General features: G+C 37.8%; 1 protein-coding gene and 1 long non-coding RNA gene across 7 annotated transcripts in view; one reads left to right on the top strand and one right to left on the bottom strand.

Moving 5' to 3' along the window:
- Positions 1 to 25,195, top strand: part of LOC136007700 (uncharacterized) — a 28,814-nt gene extending 3,619 nt beyond the window's left edge. Inside the window, exons 2-4 of the long non-coding RNA XR_010609822.1 lie at positions 21,518 to 21,697; positions 21,805 to 21,907; positions 24,721 to 25,195. This is a non-coding gene — a long non-coding RNA (uncharacterized LOC136007700). The remainder of the gene's footprint in view (positions 1 to 21,517; positions 21,698 to 21,804; positions 21,908 to 24,720) is intronic.
- Positions 892 to 27,902, bottom strand: NT5C3A (5'-nucleotidase, cytosolic IIIA). 6 transcript variants are annotated; one of them, XM_065665825.1, is made up of 10 exons: positions 27,640 to 27,902; positions 12,613 to 12,722; positions 6,103 to 6,201; positions 5,580 to 5,649; positions 4,828 to 4,874; positions 4,357 to 4,442; positions 4,009 to 4,098; positions 2,649 to 2,811; positions 1,976 to 2,176; positions 892 to 1,505 (listed from the first exon to the last, which is right to left on the bottom strand). In XM_065665825.1, the coding sequence occupies exons 1-10, from the start codon at positions 27,746 to 27,748 to the stop codon at positions 1,404 to 1,406; spliced, it is 1,077 nt and encodes a 358-aa protein (XP_065521897.1). In that variant the 5' UTR covers positions 27,749 to 27,902; the 3' UTR covers positions 892 to 1,403. The 6 variants fall into 6 exon arrangements, with proteins under 6 accessions (XP_065521897.1, XP_065521893.1, XP_065521894.1 ...); XM_065665821.1 differs by having other exon boundaries at positions 12,613 to 12,719; positions 27,611 to 27,693; XM_065665822.1 differs by lacking the exon at positions 27,640 to 27,902 and adding an exon at positions 13,076 to 13,149 and having other exon boundaries at positions 12,613 to 12,719.
- Between the last annotated feature and the right edge of the window lie 11 nt (positions 27,903 to 27,913).

Below are 27,913 nucleotides of genomic sequence, written 5' to 3'. Positions count from 1 at the left end.
GATGATCTTGAGGTCCTTTCCAACCCTAACTATTCTATGATTCTAAGCTGTATCATTCTGTACATGATGCTGGGAGGTACAGTCATATGTTCAGTACAGGGGAAACACTTCCTGAAGGAATATTTTACAAGGATGATGAAACACTGGCACAAGTTGCCCAAAGAGGTGGTGGATACCCCATACCTGGCATTGTTCAAGGCCAGGCTTCTTGTGGTTCTGTGCAACCTGACTTTGTTGAAGATGTCCCTGCTCAATACGGGGGTTGGAGTAGGTGATCTTTTCAACCTGAACTGTTCTGTGATTCTATGAAGATTCAGTAGGTATTTAAACAGAGAGGACCTGCAGAACAAAACTAGAAGAGCTAGATGTTGTATTGATGCTTGTGCTTACAACTTCCAGAGAGTAGGAATACAACCCAAAGCCAGTCTGGAGAGATGTTGCTTAAGTGCTGCTGAGGCATACGGCTGGTAGCAAGAAAACTCAATTTTGCACATGGTTAAGTCAGCTCTTAAATCCACGATTAGGATCTGGCTTTGTTTTGATTTTTTTTTTTTTTTGTGCCTGTGGCAGCTCACTGAGAATTCCAAGAGAAATTCCTTTAGACGATCCGTGCCAGCTAAGATAAATTCTTTTAGATGATCTGCGCTAGCTTTGACATGAAGCAGCAGGCTACAAGTGGAGTAATACACAAAAGATCTGAAAAGGGGCTGAGGTTATGACTGAACTCTCAGCTTGTGAAACTACCTGTTGTTACAAAGATGGAGAACCACTGTCTCAGATATACTAACTTCAAACATTTTTCCCATTCCACAGAGGATAAAGAAACAATAAGGATATAGAATATTTCGTACTGATACAAAAAATCTGTTAAGAAGAAACACTTTGCCTGAATTGGGTGAATAAAGCATTTTTACTGATGAAAAATATATGTATGAAAGACTTGTGTGAAAGTCTGTAGCATATGAGTAAGATCTTTCAAAGTGCAGATGAGACCAAAATCTCTTCTTTGAAAGAAGAAAACACAAATGTGCACGCTGCTCAGGCACAGAACGTTCACATCTTCAATGGTACAAAATAGCCACAGTTTCTAAAATGCTCCTCTGAAATGCTTGATTAAAAGACACAACCATATTATCCCATCAGGAGTGCTTTATCACATCTATAAATCCCAATTGAAATCTAGTTATAACAGGAGTGTGAGACAACAAAGAACAGCATAAGAGCAGTAAAAGGAGCTTCTAGTTGATGATGGATGCCATATGTATTTCAAAATACCAAAATGAAGATAGAAGTTTTAAATTAAATTAAACAGTTCTGTAAATGAGTGATCTAAGACAGCACCAATGTGCTGCTCTTCTGTCCAGTTGCCTCCTGGAAGGAGTGGAGTGACTTGAGACTGCAGTTTACAGGATTTTCTGTAGGATGGAGTTGGCAACTTCCAGGGATTCATCTTTCACCAAGACAATATCGTAAGAGTCCATATATTTTTCCAAAAGCTCATCTACCTAATTGCAGAAGGGATAAACAGAAACATCTGCTTAGTTCTATATTTAAGTATATATGAAGAGGTTTTGTCTTTAAAATATTGCCCAGTTTTCCCACCAAATTCAGGAAATGAGCCATGCAAATATGTATTGCTCCTATGAGTGAATTCCATGGGGGGACAGAGGAGGAGTGGCCTGACAGAGGAGGAGTGGCCTGACATAACTGTGCATGCATTCCAGGATACAGGACCTCACATTTTTTCCAGGACATAAGGATACCCGAAAGAAAAACTACTTCCTCAGCTTCCTGAAAGGCTGAGAGAAATAGAAAACTGAAGTCTCCTCTCTCCTGAATGCAAACAGAAGTGCATGACAACAAAACATGTTGTCATGCCGACATGTGGTTTGATACCTGAAGCTTGGTATAATGGACCTGCTTCTAACTCGTACTGTTTCCCCCAATGTTTACAAGGCTAGATTAGGCTACTTACTTTATCGTTGAGATAGCCAATCTTAAGGATGTGTTCAACGTTTGCTACTCCATCTGCCATACTCAAGTCTCCTTGAGAATCGCCCAGCAGTATGATGTTACTGTTGTCTTTCAGTTGTTTGAAGTACTCTGTATTCTTCAAGGCACCATCATGTTTGTTGTAAACATGAATCAATTCTCCTTTAAATCCTTTTAATACCCCCTATTAAAAAAACCCAACAAAACACTGAAGTTATTTCTAGTGTCATGCAGACAAGACAGAATCTAGAATTAAATAGGTGGTATTACTGTTGAACTAACAGTGAACTATGTAATATCTAATGAGCAAGAAGATAAATTACTGTTAAATAATGTAATCGCTGCAATAGCATTGTTAAAACTAGACAGACAGCAATTCTTTCTGCCTGGAGGAAGAGTGGTGCTGTGGGCGGAGTGTGACGTCATTCAAGGGAATGAATGGTATCTTAGTCACACCACGCTAACAGTGTTTGAACTGTTATCCTCTGCTTCTATTTTGCCTGTGAGACTGCTGAGTTACGCAATTCTGATCTTCTGTGGCTACATCTGTTGCATTAAAATATCTTGTAGTGTGTGTGTATCTATATCTATATGTAGCTACTAAATACCATGAACAGTCATGTTTGTTTGGTAAGAATGTGTTATTTCATACATACATTTTCATCAAAATCCATGAAATTGGAAACCACTTTGACATTAGGATGGTAGACCCCAGCCTGGTGGATAACTTCCTCAAGAATGTCCCCAATCCCAGCAGAAAATATGAACACAGGAATATTATGTTCACTGAGCTTATCAAAGAAGTTCTCGTATCCTTCTCTGCAACACAGAATGTAAATACAAATCAGATTTCCAATAAAGAAAGCCAAGAGAAGTCCAAGTTTTCAGAAGACGTTCACATCATCTTTGGAAAAGTGAGTTAATTTTCCCTGAGCATTTCACTTTACTTCTTTTACCTCATCTTTATGGGTTAGCAAGAACCATCAGCCTAACATAAGGCATGTAGTTTTAGCAAGAAACTGCTGCATCAAGCTGTCTGGTCTTGGTCTGTATAGGTTTGTTTCCCCCAAAATATCTATTAAAGAATTAAAACCAATGTCCCCTCCCTATACACCCCAGAACAACTAACTAATAGAACTCTCTAGCAGAAGTCTGTACATCTCCGTTCCATCTTCCTTGATTAAGTTTTGACTTTTTGTAGAGTTATTGCCATAAAGCACATCTTGTTTTGCTTTTAAATCCTGAAAACATTTATTGTGGCTCTTTTCTGAAAGCTTCTACTTTTCAGTACCCAATCAAAGCTATATATACTATACCAGGAACAAGGGAATGTCATCTACATACGCTTTTTCCACACAGACACTGATGGGTAGAATTTCACATTTAAAAGAGACCGTGTGCTTGTCTGTTTTGTGGAAGATAAGAATTTAGTCAGTGTGATAAACAAACACTTCCACAGGTGAAGTTCTAACATCCTGTGTCAGTCATCCAAAATTTACCAACAAGTTTGGAGAACTTTAAGAGATATGGGAGACCCATCACATTTCAAGCAGGGATTTTGCTGGCTTTTAAACTTGCCTTTAGCCATAGAGGAAGAAGAATACTTAATATAACGTATGAAAGGCATTTTGCTGCATTTTTATCCCAGATAAAACTATTTTAGGGGATATTTCTCAAAGCAACAAAGTTGATCTCTGCATTACCCTTTAAAAAAGTGTCACCAGTGCAATTTCAAGAGGATGAGTCTACAGATATGAAGCTTGTAGAGATGGGACTGTAAAAACCCCACAAAACCCAGTTTCAGATCTCTAGCTTACATTGTGTGATCACTGCTGGCATTTAGCTGCAACATGCCAATGAACTGGGAGCATGAAGAGCTTGCTATGTTCCAAAATGAAGGTGTCGTGTTCTCAGGAATGTTGTTTGGTGTCTGCTTCCTCTCCTCTGCCCCTAGCACCCAGTAAGAATCTACAGAAAATGTTCCAAACCAGTATCATTTAATCAAAAGGAACTTACTTCAGCATAACATCAGATTCCCTCACAACTTCTGCAAACTTATCCTTTTGTAAGCCTTGTTCAATGAGAAGTGCATGAGATTTATTGTACCTAGAACAGAAACAAAAATGGGTTGCAACTGACTTTAAGAAGATTCACCCTTCGTTAAATCCCATGATGAAAAGCATCCTGTATGGTTAATTCTTGCTCATTCAAGTTAGCAGCAAAGCAAAACCAGCTGTTGCACAACACTCAAAGAGATTAATTCAGTTCATGCATTAACTAAATTTAATTACTGCTATTAATTTGCTTTAAAAAACTTACTAAATTGAATCTTAGTTCAAGTTCAAGATGGGAGATGTCTCTTACCATTCTACCATATACGGGTATTTTTCTTCAATAGTGAGAGCTGGATCAATTTCAATGGCGTAATAGGTTTCTTTCAGCTGCAATAACTGAAGGGAAAAAAATCAGATATTTCAGAAAGATACATTAAGCAACTCTTGGTATTTATCTAACCATTCTGATTACATTATTTAAATACAATGGAATCTGAAATGCTTTTTGAACAAAGAGATAGCTTGTAAATGTAAGAATTAAAAAGCGGATACTGTTAAAATCAATTACGTGCTACTATCAAGAATACAAATATTTCTGTTCACTTGTTAGTGGTGGGATTTCTTTCAATCTCACTTAAATTTCTTGAGTGAGAAAGCTGAGGGTTTTCAAGACTGGATCCCTTTTCTTGTGGTGCTATGTAATTCAACATACAGCACAGCTTGTGTTGTCTATACCAATTGTCTGTACAACAAACCAACAGGTAGCAAGTTTTCTGTTTACCTTTTTCCGACATTCTTCTGTGATGAGCTTAGAGTTATCAATGATGTCTGGGGGGGTGAAAAAAAGAAGTTCTTGTTAAACAAGATGGTGTATTTCCTTTGCTTTGCTCTACAACAGTGTAAATGGCACAGATGGCAATGTTTGATGACATACCACTATGTTTCCTCAGAACTTTCCTTACCCACAACCAGTAAAAGGCACATTTCTCTTCATAAGCATGAAGATGTCCTTCCCCTCATCTCTGAATTAAAAGGTCAATTACAAGCTCTCTTATCTGTTTCTTGAGATTTAACTTTCTGAAATCATCATGAGCCCTCCGATGTGTTTTAGGATTCCCACTTCTTTAGTAAATGGATTCTCTTTGTTCTAAAAGGCTACAGGATAAAAATGTTGAGAATTATGAAGGGTTTACTATCTGGATCTTGCAGGCGTCAGGAATATTACCAGCTCTTAAATACAAGTCGACCCTACCATATTGAGCCACTAGCACGTTATAGTTCAGAAATTAATGTTTTAGCTGTGAATGACAACTGATTTTAATTCACACAGATTGTTATTAAAATGTATACGCATAAAACCACATATAGGCAGTCGCTAGGATACTTCTTCATTAGGATGTACAGGTTACGTAACAAGTCAATATAAAATCTCACATATTAGGAAATAAATTGGATAGGAAATTAAAATGTAGGAAAACCAAAAAGGAATGAACAAACCAATCTCCATTAAACAAAAAAAAAAAAAGTACTCACTATGGCAAGTTGGACATCTTTTTCCATTGTAGGAAAATCTACTTAATGTCATATCAAAATCTGTAATAATCTATTTAAGGAAAGAAAAAGCAAAACTGTCTTACAACATGGAGGGACAAAATAAAGAATGGCTAGAAATTCTGAACGATCAACAATACCTGCAGCTCAGTAGCATGTGTCACAGAAATGTCCCTATTCTACTGAACTGCTATAATGCAAACTAATATAGCCCACGAGAGTAACTTCTTTCTAACACAACTGTTTTTCTAATTCCTTTGGTTAAAATATTTCCTGAAATTGCATGCTTATCTCATTTACTTAACTAGTGTCTGGCTGAATTGCACTTGAATCAACAACAATAACAAAGAAGCGTTAACGTTTAAATTTGGGAGATCTCTTGAAGGCTGACTTCTGTTTTTTTTAGAGCTACATATATATTTATATTCTTCAAACTTTCTGGCATAGAGCGCCAACTGCATGATTGCTTTCACTCTGAAATGCTTACACCTTCTACTATCTTTACCTGAAGTTTGGCAGCTCCACCTTTGATGAGGCCACAGATAATCTCCTCTACTCTCCCCGGGTCCTTAATATGGACAGTCTTCTTCTGAAACTCTGGCATCTATGAAGAATAAGAACAAAGACAAAAATCCACTTTACAGAGGAAAACTTACTAGGTAATACCTGCTATCTATCAGCTTGGAAGCTCTGCATTTTTTAAGTTTTACGTGACATGCACGGGACAGGAAGACAAGAGCAAGAAGAAACCGAAAACACTCTAGATGTATTAACTGATGATTGCATACAGTTCTGTTTGCTTTCAACATCTGTTGTAATTTCCTAATATCAAATTATTCAATAAGCTGACACTCGCAGAACAATGTAAATGTATTTGTAGGGAATAAGGGATATATATAGAAACAAGATGTATGGGATCACCCTGTGGGTCAAGTATGTCAACTGGAGATGGTGAACTTTAAAACTAGCTCTTTGTGCAGTTAATATGCCCTTAAAGTTTCAACACAGATAAAGAACACAGGCTGACTTTAGACACTGCTTGTATTGTTGGGAATGCTGCATGTGTCAACCGAGTGTTCCAGTACAACAAGGCCGAATGGTAATCCCTGCTCCCGAGCTGGTCCATCAATCATTTTCCATAATCCCTTTGAAGAGTATTTCTCAAATACTATGAGAAATGCTGAATTAGGAAATAAAGGAAAAAACCACAAACCTCCTACTCCTCCCTAAACAACACCCCCCCCCCCGCCCCAAGCCTTTACTCACTCTAAAAGTTTATCTTCAACCTTGCAGAAATGGTGAAAGAACTACTTACTGACAGAAATTTCCCAATTTACCCTGTACTTCCTGCCTTTATAATCATGGACTCTTCCTACCGCAGAAGCATCAGACATTTGCAGTCTGTCTACACAGGCATTTCTGATTAGTACAGTTTATTTTCTGTATCTATAACTTCAGAGATGATGAAGTGCTAGGAATTTCATTTCTCTCACCCTGACTGTTCAGCTTTCCCTGTCTCATACCTAGCACATATTCTTGTCTGCAGTGAGCCAACTGAAAAAGGAAGAGGCAGCTTCTGTTTCCAGACACACTCCTGGAACCAGAGTTCTCATATCACCAATTGTTATGAAGTCACACAACACTCTTTTGTCCTGCTTTCAATACTACTAAAACTTTTAACAACTGCCTTGCAGTCAAATTGCAATTAGGTTATAATTTAAGAAAAAGATAATGTTCTAAAGTCTTGCAAACACTTGTTTTTATAATTGTAAGGATACTTGTGTGTCAGGGAAAAGGAGGAGGTACCTTTAAATATCGGCTCTAGTCCACTCTGCCCTCAGGTAGGAGCAAACTATTAGAGCGACATAGTTCTCAGCAGATACTTGTCTAACCCATTCTTCAGAAACTACTCACATGTTCCTCACTTTTCTCAACCATCTATTCTAGTGCTCAACTATGTTCCATACTGTAATTTTAGGCCATTAAACTTGGAGGAAAGTATTCTTTTTCACAGGTGCTTGCTGGATATTTTCCCCCTTCTTCCTACACTAAAGAACGCCAGTTCCTTCAATCTTCTTTTCAGAGCACAGTTTTCTAAACCTCTGACAACTCTTGATGTTGTCCCAGCTCATCCATTTGAACCATTCTTGAAACACAGCATCCATAACTATGGGCACAACCTTTCTGCTGCATTCTGAAAAGGCCTGATGTGAAGGGCTAGTTTAGACTGTGTCTTCAGGTAATAAGTTTGCATTCAGATTTGTATCTGTTTACTTTGTTAGCACTAATATAGTGATAGTTATTCAAATTCAGTTGGTAATGATCACATATTCTTCAAAATTACTCCTAGGCAGAAACGGGTAGTTACACAAAGCGCTCTATTTTACATTTAGTCTTGCTGGATTGTACCTTTTCATCCACATCAACTCCAATTTTTCCATATAACAAGTAATTCTAATCCCCAGTATGCTTGTTGCTACTTTCTGGCTGATACCCTTGAAGACACTAATGAAAACAGGAAATAGAAATCCTTCTAAAAACTTAATCTTAAGTCTCTGATTATTTCCAAGGTTTTCCACCCATCCAAAATACCTATACCAGAATACCTTGCCAAAGATTCTTAAGTCTTGACAGGGTATTCACTACTTCTTTGCTTTATAAATCTCAGAAAGAAACAAATCAGCTACATCCCAGCTGGGAGTCACTGAGAAAGTTATTGAGTGTTAACAAAAAAAAAATCCCTGGGACATATCCATGAAAGAATTCCTTCATCTTTTGAGAAATACAGTTACGAAGCATTTTTAGATATTTGTTCACAATTATCAACACATGCAGCTTCACAAAGTGAAATACTAACAACTCTTCACAGATGTTTCATGGTATTTCTTTTGTATGTCATACAGTGCTGGTAAACAAAAGTAACCTTACCACTGGTTTGGTGAGTATACATCATTTTTTCTCTGTAATGGAATATGAAGCAATTTGACTCTGTTTTGTAACATTTTCACTGTAAATTGGCTCATCTAATTTGTTTGACTTTCAAGAGGCTAATGATACATGTATTTTTAGACTTGGCATGCAAAAATTAAAATGGAATCTAAATGCATGTTTTTCTAAGAAGTAGTTCAAACATTACTTGGTTTACTTAAGATTCTAAGCAACAGACTTCCTAATATAATTGATTCAAACAGAATAGATGTTGGGGGAGATGGGGAGATCAGAGGGAGAGGCTGTATAAAGAAAGTTGGATTGTTTGCTACTGTCTGATTTCAGACATGCCTTTTGTAAGTTTCTGAAACAACCTGAGGAAAAACCTCCTTAGTAAACACTTTAGTAGATGGTGTTAAAGAAGACATTACTTAAGATTGTAAGTCTGATGAAAGCTTCCTGCTCTGATGTTGTAAACTGATACTCCTACTCAAGATCAGCTTTTAAAATACATTTATTTCTAATACATCTTTCGTTTTTACGTAAGAATTGAAGTCAGTTGAAGAGGATTTTATTTTAAGGGTGAAAAACAAGAGTCTTCTGCAGCAAGTATAACTGAGGCAATTTCAGTCTCACAGACACTTTAACAGGCAAAACCACATCTTCATTATAGGTATGGCAGCTGATAAAGCCTCAGACAAATACGGTTAGTCGAAATAGCCACTGTCCCCATCACTAGCTCTTTGTATTCGTGTCTGCAACTGCACATTAACTAGTTCTTTTATTTAGGCTTTATCATTAGAAGTAAATGAAACTGTCAAATAAGCAGTCACCAGTTTTCTGGCAAATTGGCTCCTTCAATACCCGGCTCCCAGACTAGCTCTTGTCTTTTTCTTGCATATTTGCCATTTGTCAAGAGTCGGAAGAGACAAGCAGATTCAAGCTGGAAAGAACTGATAAACAGATGAAAGAAGAAAGGGTGAAAGAACATTTCAGTCAATTTGCTAAAATTTGTGTTTCTATTAATTGGTTAAGAAAGCTCTAAGAGTCAACTCAGTATACACAAAAGGCCCCAAATTCTGATGCTGGGGAAGAACACATATGGAGAAACACCTGAAAAAAAAGATCTCCACAGCACCTAACAAAGGCAAGAAAGCTTTTCAGAGCAAAGAGCTTCTATATTGAGAACTAAAACTACATAACCGCAGGAAAAGGAATTTCACATTTTGTTGTTTTGAAAGTACATCCTATTGCATTGTTTAAATTTCCCTATCTATTCTGTCATTTTATAAGTGTGAGAAGAGTTTTGCTTTCTTACCAAAGATATCTATATGTTACTGAACTAGCTCAGGGGCCAGTATCTCTTTTAAAACACATGTTAAGATGACAGCTACCAAAGGTAACTTGTAGTTGGCTTCTGTGCTGGCCAGAAATACGTTTAAGTTTCCAGTCTCTGATATTTTTAAGGAGCCTTCAAAGAGAAGCAAGGAGAACAAAACCGAACAAGATTATTTTAAAGGTTGAGCTTAACTGAATTTATGAAAAGGAAAAACAAAGATGTGCTTGTTTGTGATAGCAGGTAATTGGAATAAGGATGTAGGAAATTCTTTTGTAGCTAATGATGTTAGAGTCATACCTTGATGAATGAACTGTAATGGATTCACGCAGGTTTGGAAATCCCCCAGTCCTACAAACCACAGAATGGGTCATTTACAACAAGGATAGTTCTGGAAATTACAAGTCTATTTAGTACCTGAGACATGCATCTGGGTTAAATAAAGAGAAGTATGTACTGTAAAGACCCTGTTGAATTCTAGTTTTGAAATAGTTTCCTATATACAATTGGATAGCAGGAATGGAACTAGGTGATCTTTAAGGCTTCTTCCAACCTAAACCATTCTATGAGTGCAAACAAAGCTGCTTTTGTGTTCTATCTGGGTGCTGTTTTCTTAGTATTTGAGACAGATTATATCTAAGTGCATGCTCCATCAGTTCAATTATAAAAAAAGAGTTGGTGATGATCACTATAATGAAAGGCAGGTATCCATGTGAATTCACAGCTGTCATAGCAAGCATTTCCAATTGGGTATCCTAGGGAATTAGTAACTGATTGTGTGCACCAGGTGGAGTGTCATATTCTGGAGTTAAGATTACGCTGAACTTTTGAATCTACCAAGTGCTGGAGATAGAGCACTTACTTCCTTCCCCTACCCAGTAAAACAATGTTAAGTCCCTATGATTTAAAATAACAAACAAAGAAGTTCAATAAAAAAGGAAATTTCCTATAAAGGGTGATTGTGGGACCTTCTTTTGTTTTCACTAACCGTAGTTTTAAGCTGGGGACGATGAGCTGATGAATGACTTGCTATCTTAACTACATGGAGATATGGCTCATTTCATAATCAAATCTTGATACACCGCCTGAAACAGTACTGGTAATAACTATAAATGTAAGATGTTATCATCAAAACTCTAAGTAATGCTTTGGCCACAGACGTGAAAAAAGTGGGGCAAGTATTTTTATACTGATACCTGTAAGCCTACATTACTTGACAAAGTTAGGTTTTATTTTAAAAAGACCAGTATGGATGCCAAAAATCACTTCTAAGAAAACACCCTGCATTGTGGCTGAATAAGTAAATCTCAATTATCACACAGTTTCTTTTTTCCTCCTTTCCTGGTAAACCTGCATAGACTAGACTATGTTCCAAACCAATTATCTTTTGACACAGAGGACACACAAGGATGGGCTCTCAGGGAGAGGGAACTATTAATGTAATTTCCAAACAACGAAATTGCAAATCAGAGTGATTAAATAGATAGGATTCAATTATTTGTAAATTCTATTTCTAGTCTATGGTGACAGCTTCGAAGTAAAAAGAGTACAAACCAAGAATAAATGGCATATACTTTGGGAACTGCAGATGCCCGATTCTGAGGTCTGAGACTAGCTATCACATATACTTACTTATGGACATGTACCAAAAAGGGCAGGGCATGGCATCAGTGATAGTGTCTGAAATTTGATACCTTGGCAAGCTACAAATAATTGGTTTCAGTGCTCTTGGTGTCAGAAAGTAACAGTTTGGTGAAATTGTAAGAAAAGTGGCACATTCCTTAATTTACATCTTACTTTCCACTCTCTTTTTGCTATTACTACAGAGCATTACTTTCATCTACCTCACAAAACAAACCTTACCAAAAAGCTTTTGAAAAGCATGCAAGCTTTTTCATGTAACTTCTGCTATTTGCAATGTATGAGCTGCAGGAAGCAGGGAAGCTGTAACAAAACCACAGAATGGGTGGGAGTGGGTGTGTACCTTTTCCTCCATCTCTATGTGCTCATATATAGCTACGAGTGCTCTTATATGTATAAAGCAAGACTGGCTTTGAATTCAGACAATTTGAATTGTGGTCCATGACTGCAATAAAGCTTTCTCTTTGCAGCCCCAGCTGTGAGCAGGCTTATCTTTCAGACAGGAACATTAAAAGCTACTGGATGTCAGCATGGTTGCATCAGACACACCATTAGGTGCTGCTAGTCAGGAGACCAGCACTAGCGATCATGCAATCTGCTAGCATAACCTGAGCTCAGGACAGATAGATATTCATTTGTAATTACAAAAAACATAGTAAGTTTTCTATTCGTACGATGTAAACTCAAATACGATAGCAAGAAATCCATAGTAACTAGTATTACAAATCACTCTTTTGGTAGTTTTGCCAAGAAATAGCCTTAGGACTACTTATCTGAAAAGTAAACAGGCAAATGTTATTTTGGAAATGAAAAACACAGAACACTGAGTATCTTCACAGTTGCTTGATAACATGCTGCAAAACTACCCAGCACAGGTTCTATGAAATAACTGGAAGTGGCTTCACTACCTAAGCTATTTTAAGAAACAGAATAGGATGCACACTAAGAATATTTTTTCCTGTTTTGTTTCATTATTTACATCCTTTTACACTTAATGTGCTGGATTTGGATACTGTTTTTTTCCCAAACTAAAACATATAGAAAAATCTGGAGAGCTTTCACAGAAAACACAACAACAGCATTTCCTCTTGTGCTTTTAAAGGAGAATACCTGTGTGTTGAGCTTAGGGCACTCCTGATTCTTCTGTCCTTGATTTTGTCCTACTGCAACAGCATAGGTGGCAAGCAGAGTCCAGAGACGCAGGGCTTGCATGCAGGCTGCCAACAAAAACCAACCAAATCCTTTTAAGAATTGGTCTGCTATATTATGTGATCTTTGCTATTCCTGTTGTATAGAAACAAACGCAGACATGCATGGTACAGTGCTACGTCCCTCTGAAAATACCCACACTTACATGGCTGCTCTAATACGTATTTAAAAGCAGAGCTGAATTCATCTACTCAGTGCAAACTGGTAAATATATTTACTTCTTCAGTGCTGTTGCCAGTTCTTTGGTATCAAATTTTTATATAAAAAATAGAGCTTGTCACAATAAATAACGCTGCAGCTCATAACCTTGGCTTAAAAACGCAGGCAGAAGACAGCGCTGTTGACAGAAGCTGTGCACACTTACCAGAGGGTTTTGCAGGAGCAGCTGCCAGAAGCAAAAGAAAATTCCTCTTGCTTGAGAAGCACTAATATAGCAGCGCAGGGTGCAGTTGAGGGCGTTTCCAAATACAGCCTGACTAATCCCCGTGCAAAACCCCAGGGTCCTGTGACGCACATCAGCAGCGCACAGCAGTTTGTTGTGCTCAGCAGTACAGACTGCTGGGCTTACAGCCCATCAGCTGCTGTACCAACAACAGAACATTTGACCTGCGCTGAATGAACAGCCTTCGTGGATGCAGCAGGCGAGCTGGGGCTGCTCTAACGGAGGAAGACACTTGTTTTTCAAAGCAGAAGTTTACTACTTAATTACTTTTTAACCCTTTTACAAGATCTTTCCAAGTGTTTTAGGATTTCCTGTTGCAGAGCGCCACAAATTTCTTACAGCAGCTTGACATGGTCTCATGAACGTGTAGGAGGGAGCACAGATTCATTTGTGTAGAAGCAGCTAATTAATTACTTAATTAATCTTTGCTTTGTAATTATCTATGTGATACTGAAACAGGAAATCAAGGAGGCTTGTTTGTCAGGATTTTTGAGAGACAAGGTGCCACAACATGCTTTCAGAAGTTTGTCATTTGCCTTATCAAAGACAGTAACTAGGTACCACAGAAGATGCATGTAAAAGGAATCTCTATTTTGCTGTCAGAGTATGAAGGAAGTATTGTCTAATCATATTTACACTTTGAAGTTGTGTAAACACTTCGAAGTGTCACACGAAGTTAACTCTTACTATAGCAACGGCACAAGCTTCCCTATACTACTCTGTCAGTCATGTTCAACCTTAGGTTTATGATCACTAGTTCAGGCCAATTCATACGTGGTCACGAATTTGACCCATGCAGTCATAAGATTAGGTTAGATGTGTAGCATGTACAAAACCCATAGAGCTACACACCACCCCTCCCAACCCCATTACAGGACACTAGAAATTCACTGGTGATACAAATTTCTGTGCTATTTTTCTACATTAAAAAAAAAAAAAAATCAATAGACTTTTACTAAATGGATCTATATATTTTGTGTCTACATTCCAACTGTAGGCCAGTATGTACGCTATCAGAACCCCTGTTTTGACCCAATGAAACAACTACTTCTGCTGATAGAAAACACGCACATTTCATCAACACTTATCCTCTTAAAATTGAATAAGACCCCTCAAATGTACATGTATAGGTCTGCTGTATTCTGAAGCAGCAAGACAGTTTGAAAAGTGTGTTCAAAAAATGACATAATCCCTGCAAAGACTATATATAGTAAATTGAACATACCTGGCATTAGTCTTTGCCAGGATTTATAGCTCCTATTAATCTACTTGTTACAGCATGTGTCTACTGTTGTAATAGGTAACATACAGAGAATGCTACCTTTTATAGTATTTTAATACAGTTAGCATGCTTTTGGCTAATAGTATCTCCATAATAATGTTTGAGAAAGATATGTCTAATACATGATCTTGAATAAATATGAATTACTTGCATTACAAAAAGCTGTAGCTTATGCCAGTGTTGGATTTCCAATTTTAACAAATCTTACGAACAATGAAGTAAAATATGCTTGCCAGATGAATCATGGAGTTCAGGTAAAGTCACAATAAAGACACAGAGACCATCACTTGATACATCCAATTTCCAGAGTACCTGCCTTTGAGATTTTATATATATATATCTCAATGGTGACAGTGTTACTGCTATAAAACGACTCTTGTGAACCTCCCAGGTGAGACTGGGATGTGGTGGATGGTGGAGCTGGCCTGTTGATATTCTGGTACTTCTATGGTGTGATTCAGTGAGAAAAGAAATTCCAGTGATATCAGGAATTTAAAGGAAATGAGCTTGCTTTTGATGAAAGTTGGGGAAACAAAAAAGTGTGGTTTTGTTGTTTTTTAAAAAATTTACATCCAATTGAAGGTTGAAGAGAAGAGTTGCAGAAATTAAGTCCAACTTTTACAGACTAATTTTTGGGATACCAGCCTAATTAGAAAGCCTTTTAAAGGAATAGTTACAGTGTTAGTGAAAGAGCCAGAAAATGACGTGAGCAACATTTCTGTAAACATGAATACAGCCAACACCTAATTCTTAGAAAAATATCTTCCTGTTTTTCAACGAGTATAACTACTTTCACTTTAAATGAAAACATGGTATATGAAACTCCTCATTTACAAAACAAGGAAGGCTGTCTTTGCAACTCTTAAGAACCCTGTGGGTCAAACACTTTAATGACAATTGCTACTGCTGACCATGTTCTGTTACTGCTGATTGAGTCAGTCCAGCATTTTGTTTACAGTGTTTAACTTTTGGTAAGAGATGAATTAAAATCACTTCTTTGTTGAAAGAGAAACCAAGTCCAGCTGGCATTTCTACTCTCATGATACCAAAGGTCATTTAAATATATTTTAAGAACCATGAACTAAAGATGTATAGCTATTGCAACAGTTAGGTTTTATTTTAACCTTCTCTCTTTGGCTGAGGGCCATATCTCAACTGCAGGAGATTCTATAGAGAAAAAAGGGGAAGGGGTTATAGAACAACACGTAGAACATTAGATGAGTTGTTAGTGATATAAAACTAGGAAAATGTTCGACTTTATACAGTGGTGGGTTGGGTGAACTTGGTTTGCAGAGATTCAGGATGCTCTCAAAGAGTATGAGGCACTGGAAGTTTTAGTCTGAAGCAAATAAAAACTGGTTCTGCTGGTCCTTACACACCTCTGCCCTATGTTGCACCTATCTGTGGAAAGAAATTAACACAGCACAAGTAAGTTACATAAGCAAGTAAGCTAAACTTTTGTTGTTTTAAGTAGTAAGTTGAACTTCACTAAATTGCCATCAGCTTTAAAGGTCAAGAAAGGTCACATTTAAGAGTTATTTCTATTCATTGGAATATTCGCTACAAAAATAAGAGATGACTGAATCCTGTCCACAGTATTCATTAGTAAACGTTAGCGAGTGGCTATCCATGAGCTTACTACTTTTTATTCTTGTTTCGTGAGCCTACTACAACTGAACAACTTTGAACACATAGCCATTTCTTTAGCATATTGCCCAATTTTACTTGAGCAATGCTTATTGCAGGGATCAATTTTTAAACTTCATGTATTTGTTTTCTAATTTTGCTTTTGTAGTAAATCTACTTAGTCCGTACTTTCCAAACCAGACTACTTGATATAACCTCCCCAAGACAGGGAAAGCTAACTGAACCTTAGCACTCAAGTACCAAAACCAAGCAGAAAAAAGGAACCAACATAAACCAGTCTAATTCAAACGTGATTTTTATTCATGCCATAGTAAACCGAGTTAATGATCAGCATCCTGGCTCCGGGAATAACTTTTTCTATTTGTGATCATTACAAGGAAAAGAACATTAATGTTCAGGTTGAGGAAACTGGAGTAAATAGAAGTTTAGAAGGCTGCCTTGCAGGAATGCTGGATATCACTTATTTTTCCAGTACAGATCTGGCGTTGTGCTAGCCCTATTTACAGCTGGTATGATGCAATACACAAATGTTTGTTTATGAAGATATGTGTGCATTATGGAGATGACTCATGAGGAATGTAAGAGATTGTTTAAAGAGCTTGAACAGCACTTGCTATGGGAAAGTGCTAAGAATGTATTAAAGACTGAATTAATTAAACTGTAATGAATCCAGAGAACACACATGCTAAGAATGTGAGGGTCTTAACCTGACCCATTTTAAGGAGCAGCAGTACCATTGTAGCTGAGAATTTATTTTGCCTGCTCAACTATCGTATTTTGAAGAGGCAGAAAAACAAGTGCATGCTCAAAACTAAGTAGAGGCAGGAAACGCCGTATCATAAAACATAATTAGAAATTTTATTTGATGTTAGATCTGATCAGAGATAAATCTTTCTTTACAATACAAGAGAGAACTTGTGTTCTTCTACAGTCTGACCATTTATGGCTGTATTGAACATATGATGTTACCTGTGATAACACATGCACTAAAATGTATAACGAACAGGTAAGTATTTATTTTTGCTGTGTTTAATACACCAGTCACTATGATGTTCAATTTGAAACATGCAGGAAGCTGTGACTTGCAAAATTCTATATGGAATTGATTGTTCAGATGAGAAAGTAAAAGATACTGCAGCATCACTGTCCCTTATGCACCTTCCTCTTGTGCTTACAAAGCCATTCTAAAAGCGGAGGTTTTCTCTGGGTGGTGTATCAACAGGCATTTTAAATCTTACAGGAAAGCAGGAATGAAGGCAAGCCAAACACACTGCTGATTTGGTATACTGAAGTTCAGGTAACAGAATAAGGACAAGAGGTTTTGATGGACTTACACATTAATCAAAGATACTTCTCAAACACAGAGGTATTGTTACACATTACAAAACTCAGAAAGCACTGCAAGAACTGTAGCAACAGAAATCAACACAATATTTAAAATCCTCTATAGAGGTTTATGAAGAACTGACAGTAATTAAGGCCTGAATTTCCAGTATTTCATGTGCTCTCCTCCTGTCAGTTACTACTTCAGGCAAAAATTTAGTCTGAGAGCATATATGGGGTATAAACCACATGGAACCAGATCCAAACGTTCTGGGAATGAATGAATGAATGAATACAGTGCAGGGCAGCTACGTTTTGCCTGCATTTGTATGCTAGGGGAATCGCCTCATCTCTGGGCTCTGCTCGCCTTCCCTCACTTTGGAGAGAATTAAACTGATAGGTTAGAAAAAAAGGGGAAAAACAACCCCAAAGTCTTGTTTAATAATCAATGAGTATGATTGAAATGATCAAGTGATCTTCAGTCAGTAACCATGTATCTCGGAAATGCTAGTCTATAATGTGTATAAATGGAAGCCTACCTGAGCCAGAGTTTAATCTGCTGGGTTTTTTCCATATCTGTGTTTCACTGATGCCTCTTCTTGCCAATGCTTTCTGGATAGCCCTCTTTATAAATCATTATGCACTCTCAAGTTAAACACCAAATGCAGTTCTGGTTTCTCTATCTTACAGGGGACAGAGCAGAACTGGAAAAGGCCCTGAGAAGGGCAGTAAGGATGAGCGATGACATGAAAACCTTCCCTACAATGAACAGTTGAATATAAGTTGAATATAAGCCTGGAAAAGAAATGACTGGATGGCACAGAAAAAGTTATCAGGGAAAGATTGTTCACTTATCTCTTCCTGTGTAAAAGTAGTTATTATCAACTAAAGTTAACAGGAGGCACATTCAAAACAAGTGGAGACAGCTAGAGGTCACACAATTAAGTAAATTAGTAAGATGTAGGAATTCTTTTCTGGTGATACTGTAGATTTACACAGCCTTAAAAAGGTACTGGATAACAACATGAAAAAAGCTCAGGTTAAATTACAGCCACTGCCTCTTAAACACAAGCTGCTGGAGGCTGGGAAGTCATTCTGGAAAAAAAAAAAATCAGGACAACTTGTCCCTTTCTTAGGATTTTCCTGGGCCTCTGCTATAGACTACTGCTAGACAGAGGATACTATCTGTATCAGGCAAGGCTTTTCCTGGAAGTCAACACTCCCTGTTTGTAACATGTGATGGCAGGGAGGATCTTTTGCTCTTCAGGATAGTGCTTCAGTTTCATTGAAAGTATCTTATTTTCTGCTCATTCTTCCTTTTTCCTGCTGGTTTTTCTTCAGAGAGCACGAGTATAGAGAATTCATTTTTGACAAATTAGAATTTGAGTGGTTCTCTCTTTTTTCTTTACTACTGCTGTGATAACAGCATAGCTATTGGAATCTGGCTATCTGAAAGATCCAGCTCCCTCTTACCTTACACAGAATCTAACCCTCGCTGAAAGAATGCTTACAGGTGAGGGGGCTGGTACAACTAATCCTTCTTCAAAACAGTACAGAATTCTAAGAAGTGGCAGTCTGTAGATACTCTGGCATTTTTATAAATTCTTAATCAGCTATCAGGTGCGTAAAAGCTCACCTTGCACAATAATCCTGAGGACTTCAATTTTTTCCCCAAAACTGCACATTTGCATGTATACTTTTTACAATTAAATATTCTGTATGTATCTGTATGCTTGGAAATAACTTAAATGTTGGCTTGCCTAGAAACTTCTCATGTAACACCATCTAAAATGGAATTTGCATTAAGCCCAAGGCCTGGCCTAAAGCAGTTACTGATGATTCTCCTCTTATCTGCTTCTAAGAAAAAATACCCATCTGCTTAGATATTTCTTCCCACCAAGAATGCTGTATCTAGATCAAATAAACTTTGACCCTTGAATAGTGGAGTTGTGGGACCAGTTTGAAAGCAAAGTCAGCAGGACAAAGTTTAATCTACAATGTATTGCCAGACACTACCATTCTGATGGAAGAATGTAGTGCTAATATAGTATTCCAGTTAAAGTTACACATTGAAACTAATAGGTTTTTAACTGTTCTTTTTGAGTACAGACCCTTCTTTAAACTTCTTGGAAAAAAACCCCATTTGTTAAGTCTCAAGATGAAATACCAATATGATACACTCAGTTTAAAGGTAATAGGCAGCACGATGACTTGAGGCGTGATGGATTGTTTCACCTCCATGTCCCATTGTTTTATGGGTGTTCCTGACTGCTGAATCCATTCAAAGATGTAACTGGATGCTCCTTTTTTCTTGTAACTCTGCATATTTTTCCCTCTGGAAGTGTTACAGGACATGTTCAAAACCAGTCTGTAGTAATACTACCACTACTATACTTTGCACTATGCTACTACTGCTGCTAATGTATCAATACTGCTGTTGCTTTTGTACTAATTCCTACCCTTCAGTTTCACATACAATTTTTCCATGGTAACATGCATACCAGGTTCAGGCTTACCCATAGCTGATTTATGTTGCAAAGGCAGATGCAATCCAGGCTAAAAAGTGTTGCATCAGTAACTGCAAAGTGTAAAATGTACACTTTTAGTCTGAAAACTTGTAAGTTTCCAACATAGAAGGAAAGCTTTGAAGGAACAGGGTTAATGGTACATTTTAGTGGTATTCATTCTGTCAACATAAAGGTGGAGTAAAACTCTTGGGTAACCCACTCCCCAATAAAGTTATATTATTTCAGGGATCCAATCTCCAAAGCAGACAAACAGTTGACAAGTGCGGACAAAAAGTAGGAACAAATATATCTGAACAGGAATCCTTGGTGGCAAAACCAGCTCAAGAGGTCTCAAATTCTGTATTCAGATGCATTATGAATCTTCAGTGTGTAAATCTGGGCTCTGCCCTACCCCTTAAAATAATAAATTACAAATTAAATAATTTTTTTAAAGGTCGGCATATATGAAAGCAGAAGCCACATTTCCTTCTAGCAAAAGGCATTATTCACATTATTTATAGAGTATTTTTGTAATTATTGTCTGAGATAAGCCAGTGCAGTTCTATATTCTTTTGTGGCATTACTGAACAAAAACAGAGTTAATTTTAGTATTTAAACATGGTGTCTTTGTTGACCTGTGTGCTGCAACCTTAGGCATATGTCCACTTGTACTGCAAAAATGCTTAACCTTTTTTAAGTATTCAAGTAAAACACTATATTAACATAAGGATTAGAAAAATCCAGTACTTTTAATAAGCAGGTTTTCTTTCTTACAGTCAGAAACTCCACACAAATAAGCTAAGAGAGATGTGACCAGCACAACAGCCACAGATTCCAACTTCATGGCACAGTGCCAGTCAAGCTGCTGCATGATAAATGTGGGACTAAAAACCTGCCTACTGCAGTCATTATAAGTTCTCTGATGTTCTACAGCAGCTGACCATTGGTGATTGATTACTTTTGCGTAAGAGAAAGCAGCTGACATCCAGAAACTGGTCAAGGTGTAACTGCTACACAAAGAGCTATGCCCCAAGAAGAAACAGTAACTACATATCAACTGCTGCACAGTAACTTGACCACAAGAAGGCAAGGGGGAAAGTTTGACTTCATGTCTTTTTATTTTCCACAGCCTTCAAGACAGTATATTTATCCAACTATCTTGCCCAGTTTTATCTGTGCTCCTATCTCTTTGCATGCTTGTTAGGAAAGGAGGGCAGGAAGAATAGTTGTGAGCTATTCCTGCCTCACGATTGCACTTAGCATGTGATAAAATCAGCCAAATTACAGTGCTGAGCATCTGCCAGGCCCTCTGCATGCAGGAGCAGTTCAGTTGTATGTGTCTGACCTGGAGTCAGGTAGTGGCCAAGAAATGCTGGCTGTTGTGGGACAGGATTTCTTAAATGACAGGTTACATACAAACTAAAGTGTATACCCATCTTCAGAGATGCAAACAGATACTAGTGCCACCTGCTGCTCTACACTGTCTGCTGCAGCTCAACTAGCTAGACTAAATATTGACAATTGCCATCTGACAAATGCATCAGATTAAAGCACTAAAATCTAACAGTGGGCTTCTATGTTCTTTGAACTTTCCCCATGATGTAGTATTCACAGGAAGTGAAGAGAATACTGTAGTACACTGGCACAAAGTATGTGTGCATACGCACACATGGAGAGAAGAAAGGGGCTGATGGATTGAAGGCTATTAAAGTGAATTGGAAATAGCCAACACAGGAAAAGATTCTGTATTTTGCATTATGCAATTCATTCAAGTGAAAATAAAAGGTAAGAGGCAGCTATCTGACTTTTCTTTAAGGAAAGAACTTCAAAAGTTCAGGTATTTTTAAAAGGTTTCCAGACTTACACAAAATGTGATGCTTTTACATTTGCAGGTACCTTTGAAATTGCTCCTGAATTTACAGGTGGTGTTCTCCTACCTATAAATGCACTGATCCATACCCCGGGACTCTTCAATGCCTACACTGACCAATTTAGGTATTTTTAATACAAGTTGATAGTTCCTGTGAACTCAAGACTGACTATTGGAATGCTATGCAATTTTAATTCATAATATGAAGAATTTTGCAATGATAATGTGCATTCAATTAAAAAAAGACCTTCTTACCGCTTCTGTCATTTGACAATGAAAGGTAACATGTCAGCCAGCTTGGACGGAGTCTTGGGTGACATGTTTTAGTGTGAGGCGTCCCTGCCCATGGCAGGCGGGTTGGAACTTGATGATCTTAAGATCCTTTCCAACCCTAACTCTTCTAATTCTATGAATACTTGCAGTATTTGCTATTGGTCTTAATCTGTATAAGAAGTTTAATAGAACAGATGCCATTATAGCTCAACCAATAATTATTGCAAAGAGGAGAAATTCACTTAGAAAATATGGCTTAACACATACTAAGCATTTATGAAAAGGTAAATATGCTACAGAGCAGAAAGATTCACTGAAAGATTGCTTTTCTGGCTTGGACAAAGACTTCATACAAGAGAGAAAGCAGCAAACAAAGCTGATCTCAGCCTATACCTACAACATATATCATATCCTGACATTTCCTTACAGTTACTACTTGAAGCTCAATTTTCAGGTATGTATATCATTATCACATTTTTGATAACTGTTGTAATGAAGATAAATAGGTTCTAAGGAGACTCATGCAGAATTAAAGATTCAGTTGATCTTCCCATACCCATTCCTTGTAATAATCTATGTTTCAAGACCTACTGAATCAAAAAAACCCTCAAAGGTAGCAACAATTTCAGAAAATTAAAACCTACTTCTGAAACAAATGATTCAACTGTAGGATCAGCTTATTATACTAAAGTAAAATAGTAGTATGTACACAATGTATATAGTAGACTACTTTTTGATTCTTAACAGTGTTAGAAAAGCACATTGAAGTTTTTCTTCTCCTAAGACCCAAATCTTTAACTTTTCCAACTGAATTATTTTACAGTGAGATTGAAAACCTATTAGTGGTATCTAAGTTGTATCAACATAAACTATGCTTACAGTGTGTTTCCTGGCCTGTACAAACTTGCTTTGTTACAAGCCACTTTCTAGGTAATTATATATTATGATTATAAAAGCCCGTGGGCAACAAAACCTTGTTTTAGTCATGCTGCTGTTTACCACTCTGTCAATGTGATTTTTCTTTTGAGGGACACAGTCTAAACAAACACCAAGACAGGAATAGCTATATCTGCAGCACTCATATAAAATTTAGCTTGGATTTAAAATTTTAACAGTATTCTAAAAATGATTCTAATACTCCAGCTGCTAATAATATAAAGGCTCTCACATACATGTCAGTAGGTAGGGGCAGTATTAGGTCTCAGGAGCTCTTTCACATTTCACTACCTTTTATTGATTCCAGTTTGCTCAGGCTTGAAATCTTCATCTTTGTAAAGGAAAAAGTATGTATGAAGGAGTTTCACATACTAGCCATTTAAATTCTTGAGTATGTTTGACACTTACTACATACTCTTTTACTTCATTCTCCACTTGGAGAATGTTGTGAAGGTCTCATGCCGGAGTAACTTCACAGTTACTATAACAACTGGTTACTAGCAACAAGACAAGAATGAAGTGGGGAGGTATGCGATTGATGCAGTTGTAAAGATCTGTATCCTTTGTCTGTGGCACAAACCCCCGATGCCCTATGAAACAAGATGCCAATCTCACCAGAGACTGGTGAGTAAAAGAAAGTAATAACAAATCCCCACACAAACCCTATGACAGTCACATATGTTATCTGATTTCTTAGGGAAGTAGATAAGTATCAGTTACTTCACTTCTTACTTGTTTGCATATTTCTCTCCAGGTACACTGTAATACTACAAAGATCCACATGTTTCTTTTCCTCCCCCAACGTATTAAGTAGGGATCTTTCCAGAGATTTTAACAATGGCTGGCTAGAAAGTTTCCTGTAAAAAGAGAAACTGTTTTTTTGATACAAAGTCTGATTTTCTGGGAATTGGATCCTCTTACTTCAGGGGCAGAATGGAGAAACAGACAAATGTAACTAAGCATTTGCCCAATTTTCTGGATAACAAACCTGGGAGAGTAACGAAGTCTTAGTTTCAGGTAGTCTCCTATTTGGTTTTCAATCAGCTCTATTATGTTTCTCATACTTACAAAAGAAACACAATAAAAAGCTCCAAAACAAAAGTAATAAACAAGCTGGCAAGAAAAAAATCCAAAGTTCAACAATGTTGTTTATGAAACAGACAAATAACAAAAAATACTGTTACCTCGTTAAACAGTTTTTCTTACATTAACCCCATGTTTTAGCTAGCATGGACTAATCCTTGCATATGAGTGTTATCAAAAGACTTGGGCAATATTTTTCACTCTCATTTGTGAACACCTGTTTTCTGCTGAGTTCCTAAAAGGCTTTACAAGGAGTAAGCAAGAAATGAAGTCTACTGTTAATAGAACTGATTTGCTATGTAAGGATCCACAACTTCATTGCAAACTTGTTAGGGGCCTGGAAAGTCCAAAAGATTGAGTGTTATGTAAGGTTTAATCTCCTTTTAAAGTAGCTATCAAGCAGCATCTAGTAAGTTACTTCAAGAATCTAATTAATTATTAACCTTCTCTTTAAATTAAAGTTAGTAACCTTGTGGCTAACTATTACCTTTACCTGATTATAGGAATACTTTTACAGTTTCAGAGATGGCAATTTGGCTGTGCAAAGTAATACAGAAGACTTTGGGTGACAACTGCTTCTTAACACACTGAGTACAACTTCATGTGACTGGATGTATATTTACTATTAATGCCTCTTTTATTTCAGAAGTGGAGCCAAATTAACTCTGCCTACATCCATCAGTGCCTAAGGGAAACTCCCTGTTTGCAAACTTCAGATGGTCAATGAAGACACATCATTAATACCTTAATTCCAAACTTAAATCTTTGCTTTCAATTAAGATGCTGTAATTTTATGGTGTCTTTATTAAGTTTTAATCTGTGTACCAGTCTAATTACTTTGGTAAAGAAATGTAAGATAGATATTTAAGAATTTCTTGGGGTTTGTTATTCCACAAGGAAACTGTTACCCTTGTATTTTTCCACAATGCTTGAGAATCCTTTCCACTTCTCTTCATGTTAAACATTCTTGGTGTCATAATCCCCGATACTAACTTGTCTTATAGATAGTCTATTTGATTTGTAATGTCCACTCTCCTTTTAGCTTTTAAACACTGCTGTAAGTCGGCTTCTTATTTAGATTTGAGTTTTAGATGAAATTTATTTTAACTAAGAAAAAAGTAAAAAAAAAAAAAAAAAAAAAAAGTGTCGCTGTAGTTAATGATAAGGAAATATTTAATTGGTGAGAACTGAAGTCACATAACTAAGGTGTAAATAGGCCCGCTCCCTACTGATTTTGGTGACCTTATAAATTAAGGTAATGCTGAGTCTAATGCGGGTATAAAAACTAAGTGTAATATTCCCCAAAGGAAATACATGAACCAAAAAAATCTGCTGAAGATACAAAACCAATCCTGTAATTTTAATCTAACATGGAAGATCAGCCTGCTATAGTAACTCATGGATTAGGAAAAAAACCCAAACCATTTCAATAAAGCTGTACTGTTCCCCACCACCACCCTAACTTGCACCAGATTACAGACTGGAAAACACCTTCTCCCCACAAGGAAGGTCTCTCTTGCTATAAACTAAACCAGATGCAGTGTTTTACAAATGACAAACCTTAAATCAAATTACATTTGTGGATAACACTATTACAGAAAGTTCTCCAGAATGCAGCATATTCAAGTAAAACAAATACATAAAACACATTTTTGCCCTTATTTCCTTGGTATGAAGTTTACATAACCATTTCCCTTATTGCAAAGAAATTTCACAGCCTCATTATGTGTCCACTGAAGATACTCCCTGAGGGATAAAGAGGACTTGCAGCTGATGAACTGAAGATGCTTGTAAACTGAGGAAGCTGCCAGTTGGAACACTGGTTGAAATTCTGGCTAAGTGAGCAGATAGTATTAACATGTTTAATACTAACATCCAACTGTTAAAACATTTCCACCCAAGAGAGCTGACATGCTTTGGACAAGCTTTATTTTCCCCTTGCAATTTAAACTTCAGAAAAATCTCTGATCATAAAAGCAGAATTTTTGGACGTATCTATTTAGGATCATAGATCTGTGTTCAAGAAAATGCTCTCAAAATGTTATCTGAAGTACATACTTAAGAGTTTCACTTACCAGAAATCAATTTAACATTGGTGTAATGATTTTTTTCTCTACCAAAGGCAAAATCTTTGAAACAAAGATAAAAGCTAAAGTCTTCCCAGCCAAAACACTATTTAAACACTGCACAGAAAGCAAATACAAATGCATCTTTAGCAATTATTAGGCACTTTCTGAATGACAGCTCAAATTGGATATTGTGAATAGGAGCTGATGAAACTATTAGACTTATTACAGTACTAGAATTAAAAAAGAAGTTATTTATAGTTAACCAGTGTTATGCCACAGTAAGTTTTCAAATGAGTTTTGTCAAATCCTTCCATAGAATCCAGAGCCCTTTCTCAGAAATACATCTAACCCTTTCCATAGTGACAATCCAAGCTTTCTGCTCTCCCACAAGCTAAGTGGGCTCACAGAAACTAAAAAGCAAGACACCCCCCTCCAAAATGCTGAAGGCTGCGGCTGATGATAAGAAATAGCGTGCAAATGTTTTCTCAATTCTAAGTATGACAACTTTATGACTACTAAAACCGCACAGTGGAATTCTTTTCTGGACCCACATTACCACACAGTGCACTGTAAGACTTCAAGTCAAGTCTTGCAACACGTGAGCAAGTGAGTAGTTACACAGCTCGTGATTTACACAGAGAATCCTAGCTCTTAGTAAGATCTGTTTCTATGTGCAATTAAAATAAACAAATCTGAGCTTTTAGTAAAGTTTTGCAGGGCAGATCACAAAATATCCACTGGCTAACATCAGCAGATTTAGTTTCAGTTCCATGCTTCAGTACTGTTCTTCACCAGTGTCCAAACCATAAACTCAGAGTTCGAAGGATTTCAACATAATCAGTATATTGTCTAAACTAAGACCTTTCCCCATTCGGCTAACACCTGATAGGCAGATATTTAAATAATACCCTAAACACGGAGTTTGACAAGCGCAGTGCAGAGGGAGCTCTATCTTCCTTTTATAGTAACTGTGAACAAGACATTGCCTCCCAGTTTCAACAGATGGCTGAGCATCCCCTCCTCCCACCTCCCTGCCCTCTTTTCTTGTAAACAACTTACAAACAGGCTTTTAAATTACAACCAAGACCTATATAGGCCCGTATATACCTATAGCTTTATGCACAGCCACATACAAGCTGGACAAGACAGGATGAAACTGACGCTTTCAATGCTAGTGCGTCTTGCTGTGATGGAACAGCCTCCAGCGTCTGTCCTTATGGTTTCAGAAACCGGGCACAACATCCCCCCTCCGCCCCTTCGCCTCAAGGGGTTGACATAAGACACAGCCCCACACATCTGGACAAAAGCCCTCACTCCTGGGGTCGGCCTGCGGCAGGAGCCGCAGCGCAGCGTGTGAAGGAGAAGGGAGCCGCGTGTTTGAGGTAAAGGGCTGACATTCAAGGGCGGCGTCACCCTGACAAGGAGAAGGAAAAGGGCGTGCGGCGGAGCGGGCCTCTTGCCACCTACCATCTCGATGATCTTGGTCTTCCTCCCCGTCTTCTTCTTCATGGTGAAGATGTACTGCGCCAGCACCACCCCGCCGACCAGCACGCACACGCTGGCGCTGGCCACCGCGCCCATCTTCGCCACGGCGGTCCTGTCCATGGCAGCCGCCCGGGGCACGCCAAGAGCCGCTGCCTGGGCGCTGCGGGACGCCGAGGGAGCTCCCTCCCTCCCTCCCTCCCTTCCCGTCCTCGCCACCTCAGCGCCGGCCCGAGCGGGTCCTCACCCACCCGGCACGGCCCCAGCGCGGGCTCCCCGCCTGACGTC

The sequence above is a fragment of the Lathamus discolor genome, chromosome 2 (genome assembly GCF_037157495.1).
Source record: "Lathamus discolor isolate bLatDis1 chromosome 2, bLatDis1.hap1, whole genome shotgun sequence".
NCBI classification, from domain to species: Eukaryota; Metazoa; Chordata; class Aves; order Psittaciformes; family Psittacidae; genus Lathamus; species Lathamus discolor.
Note: the sequence above shows the minus strand (reverse complement) of the source record. Positions and strands in the feature narration are given on the sequence as shown.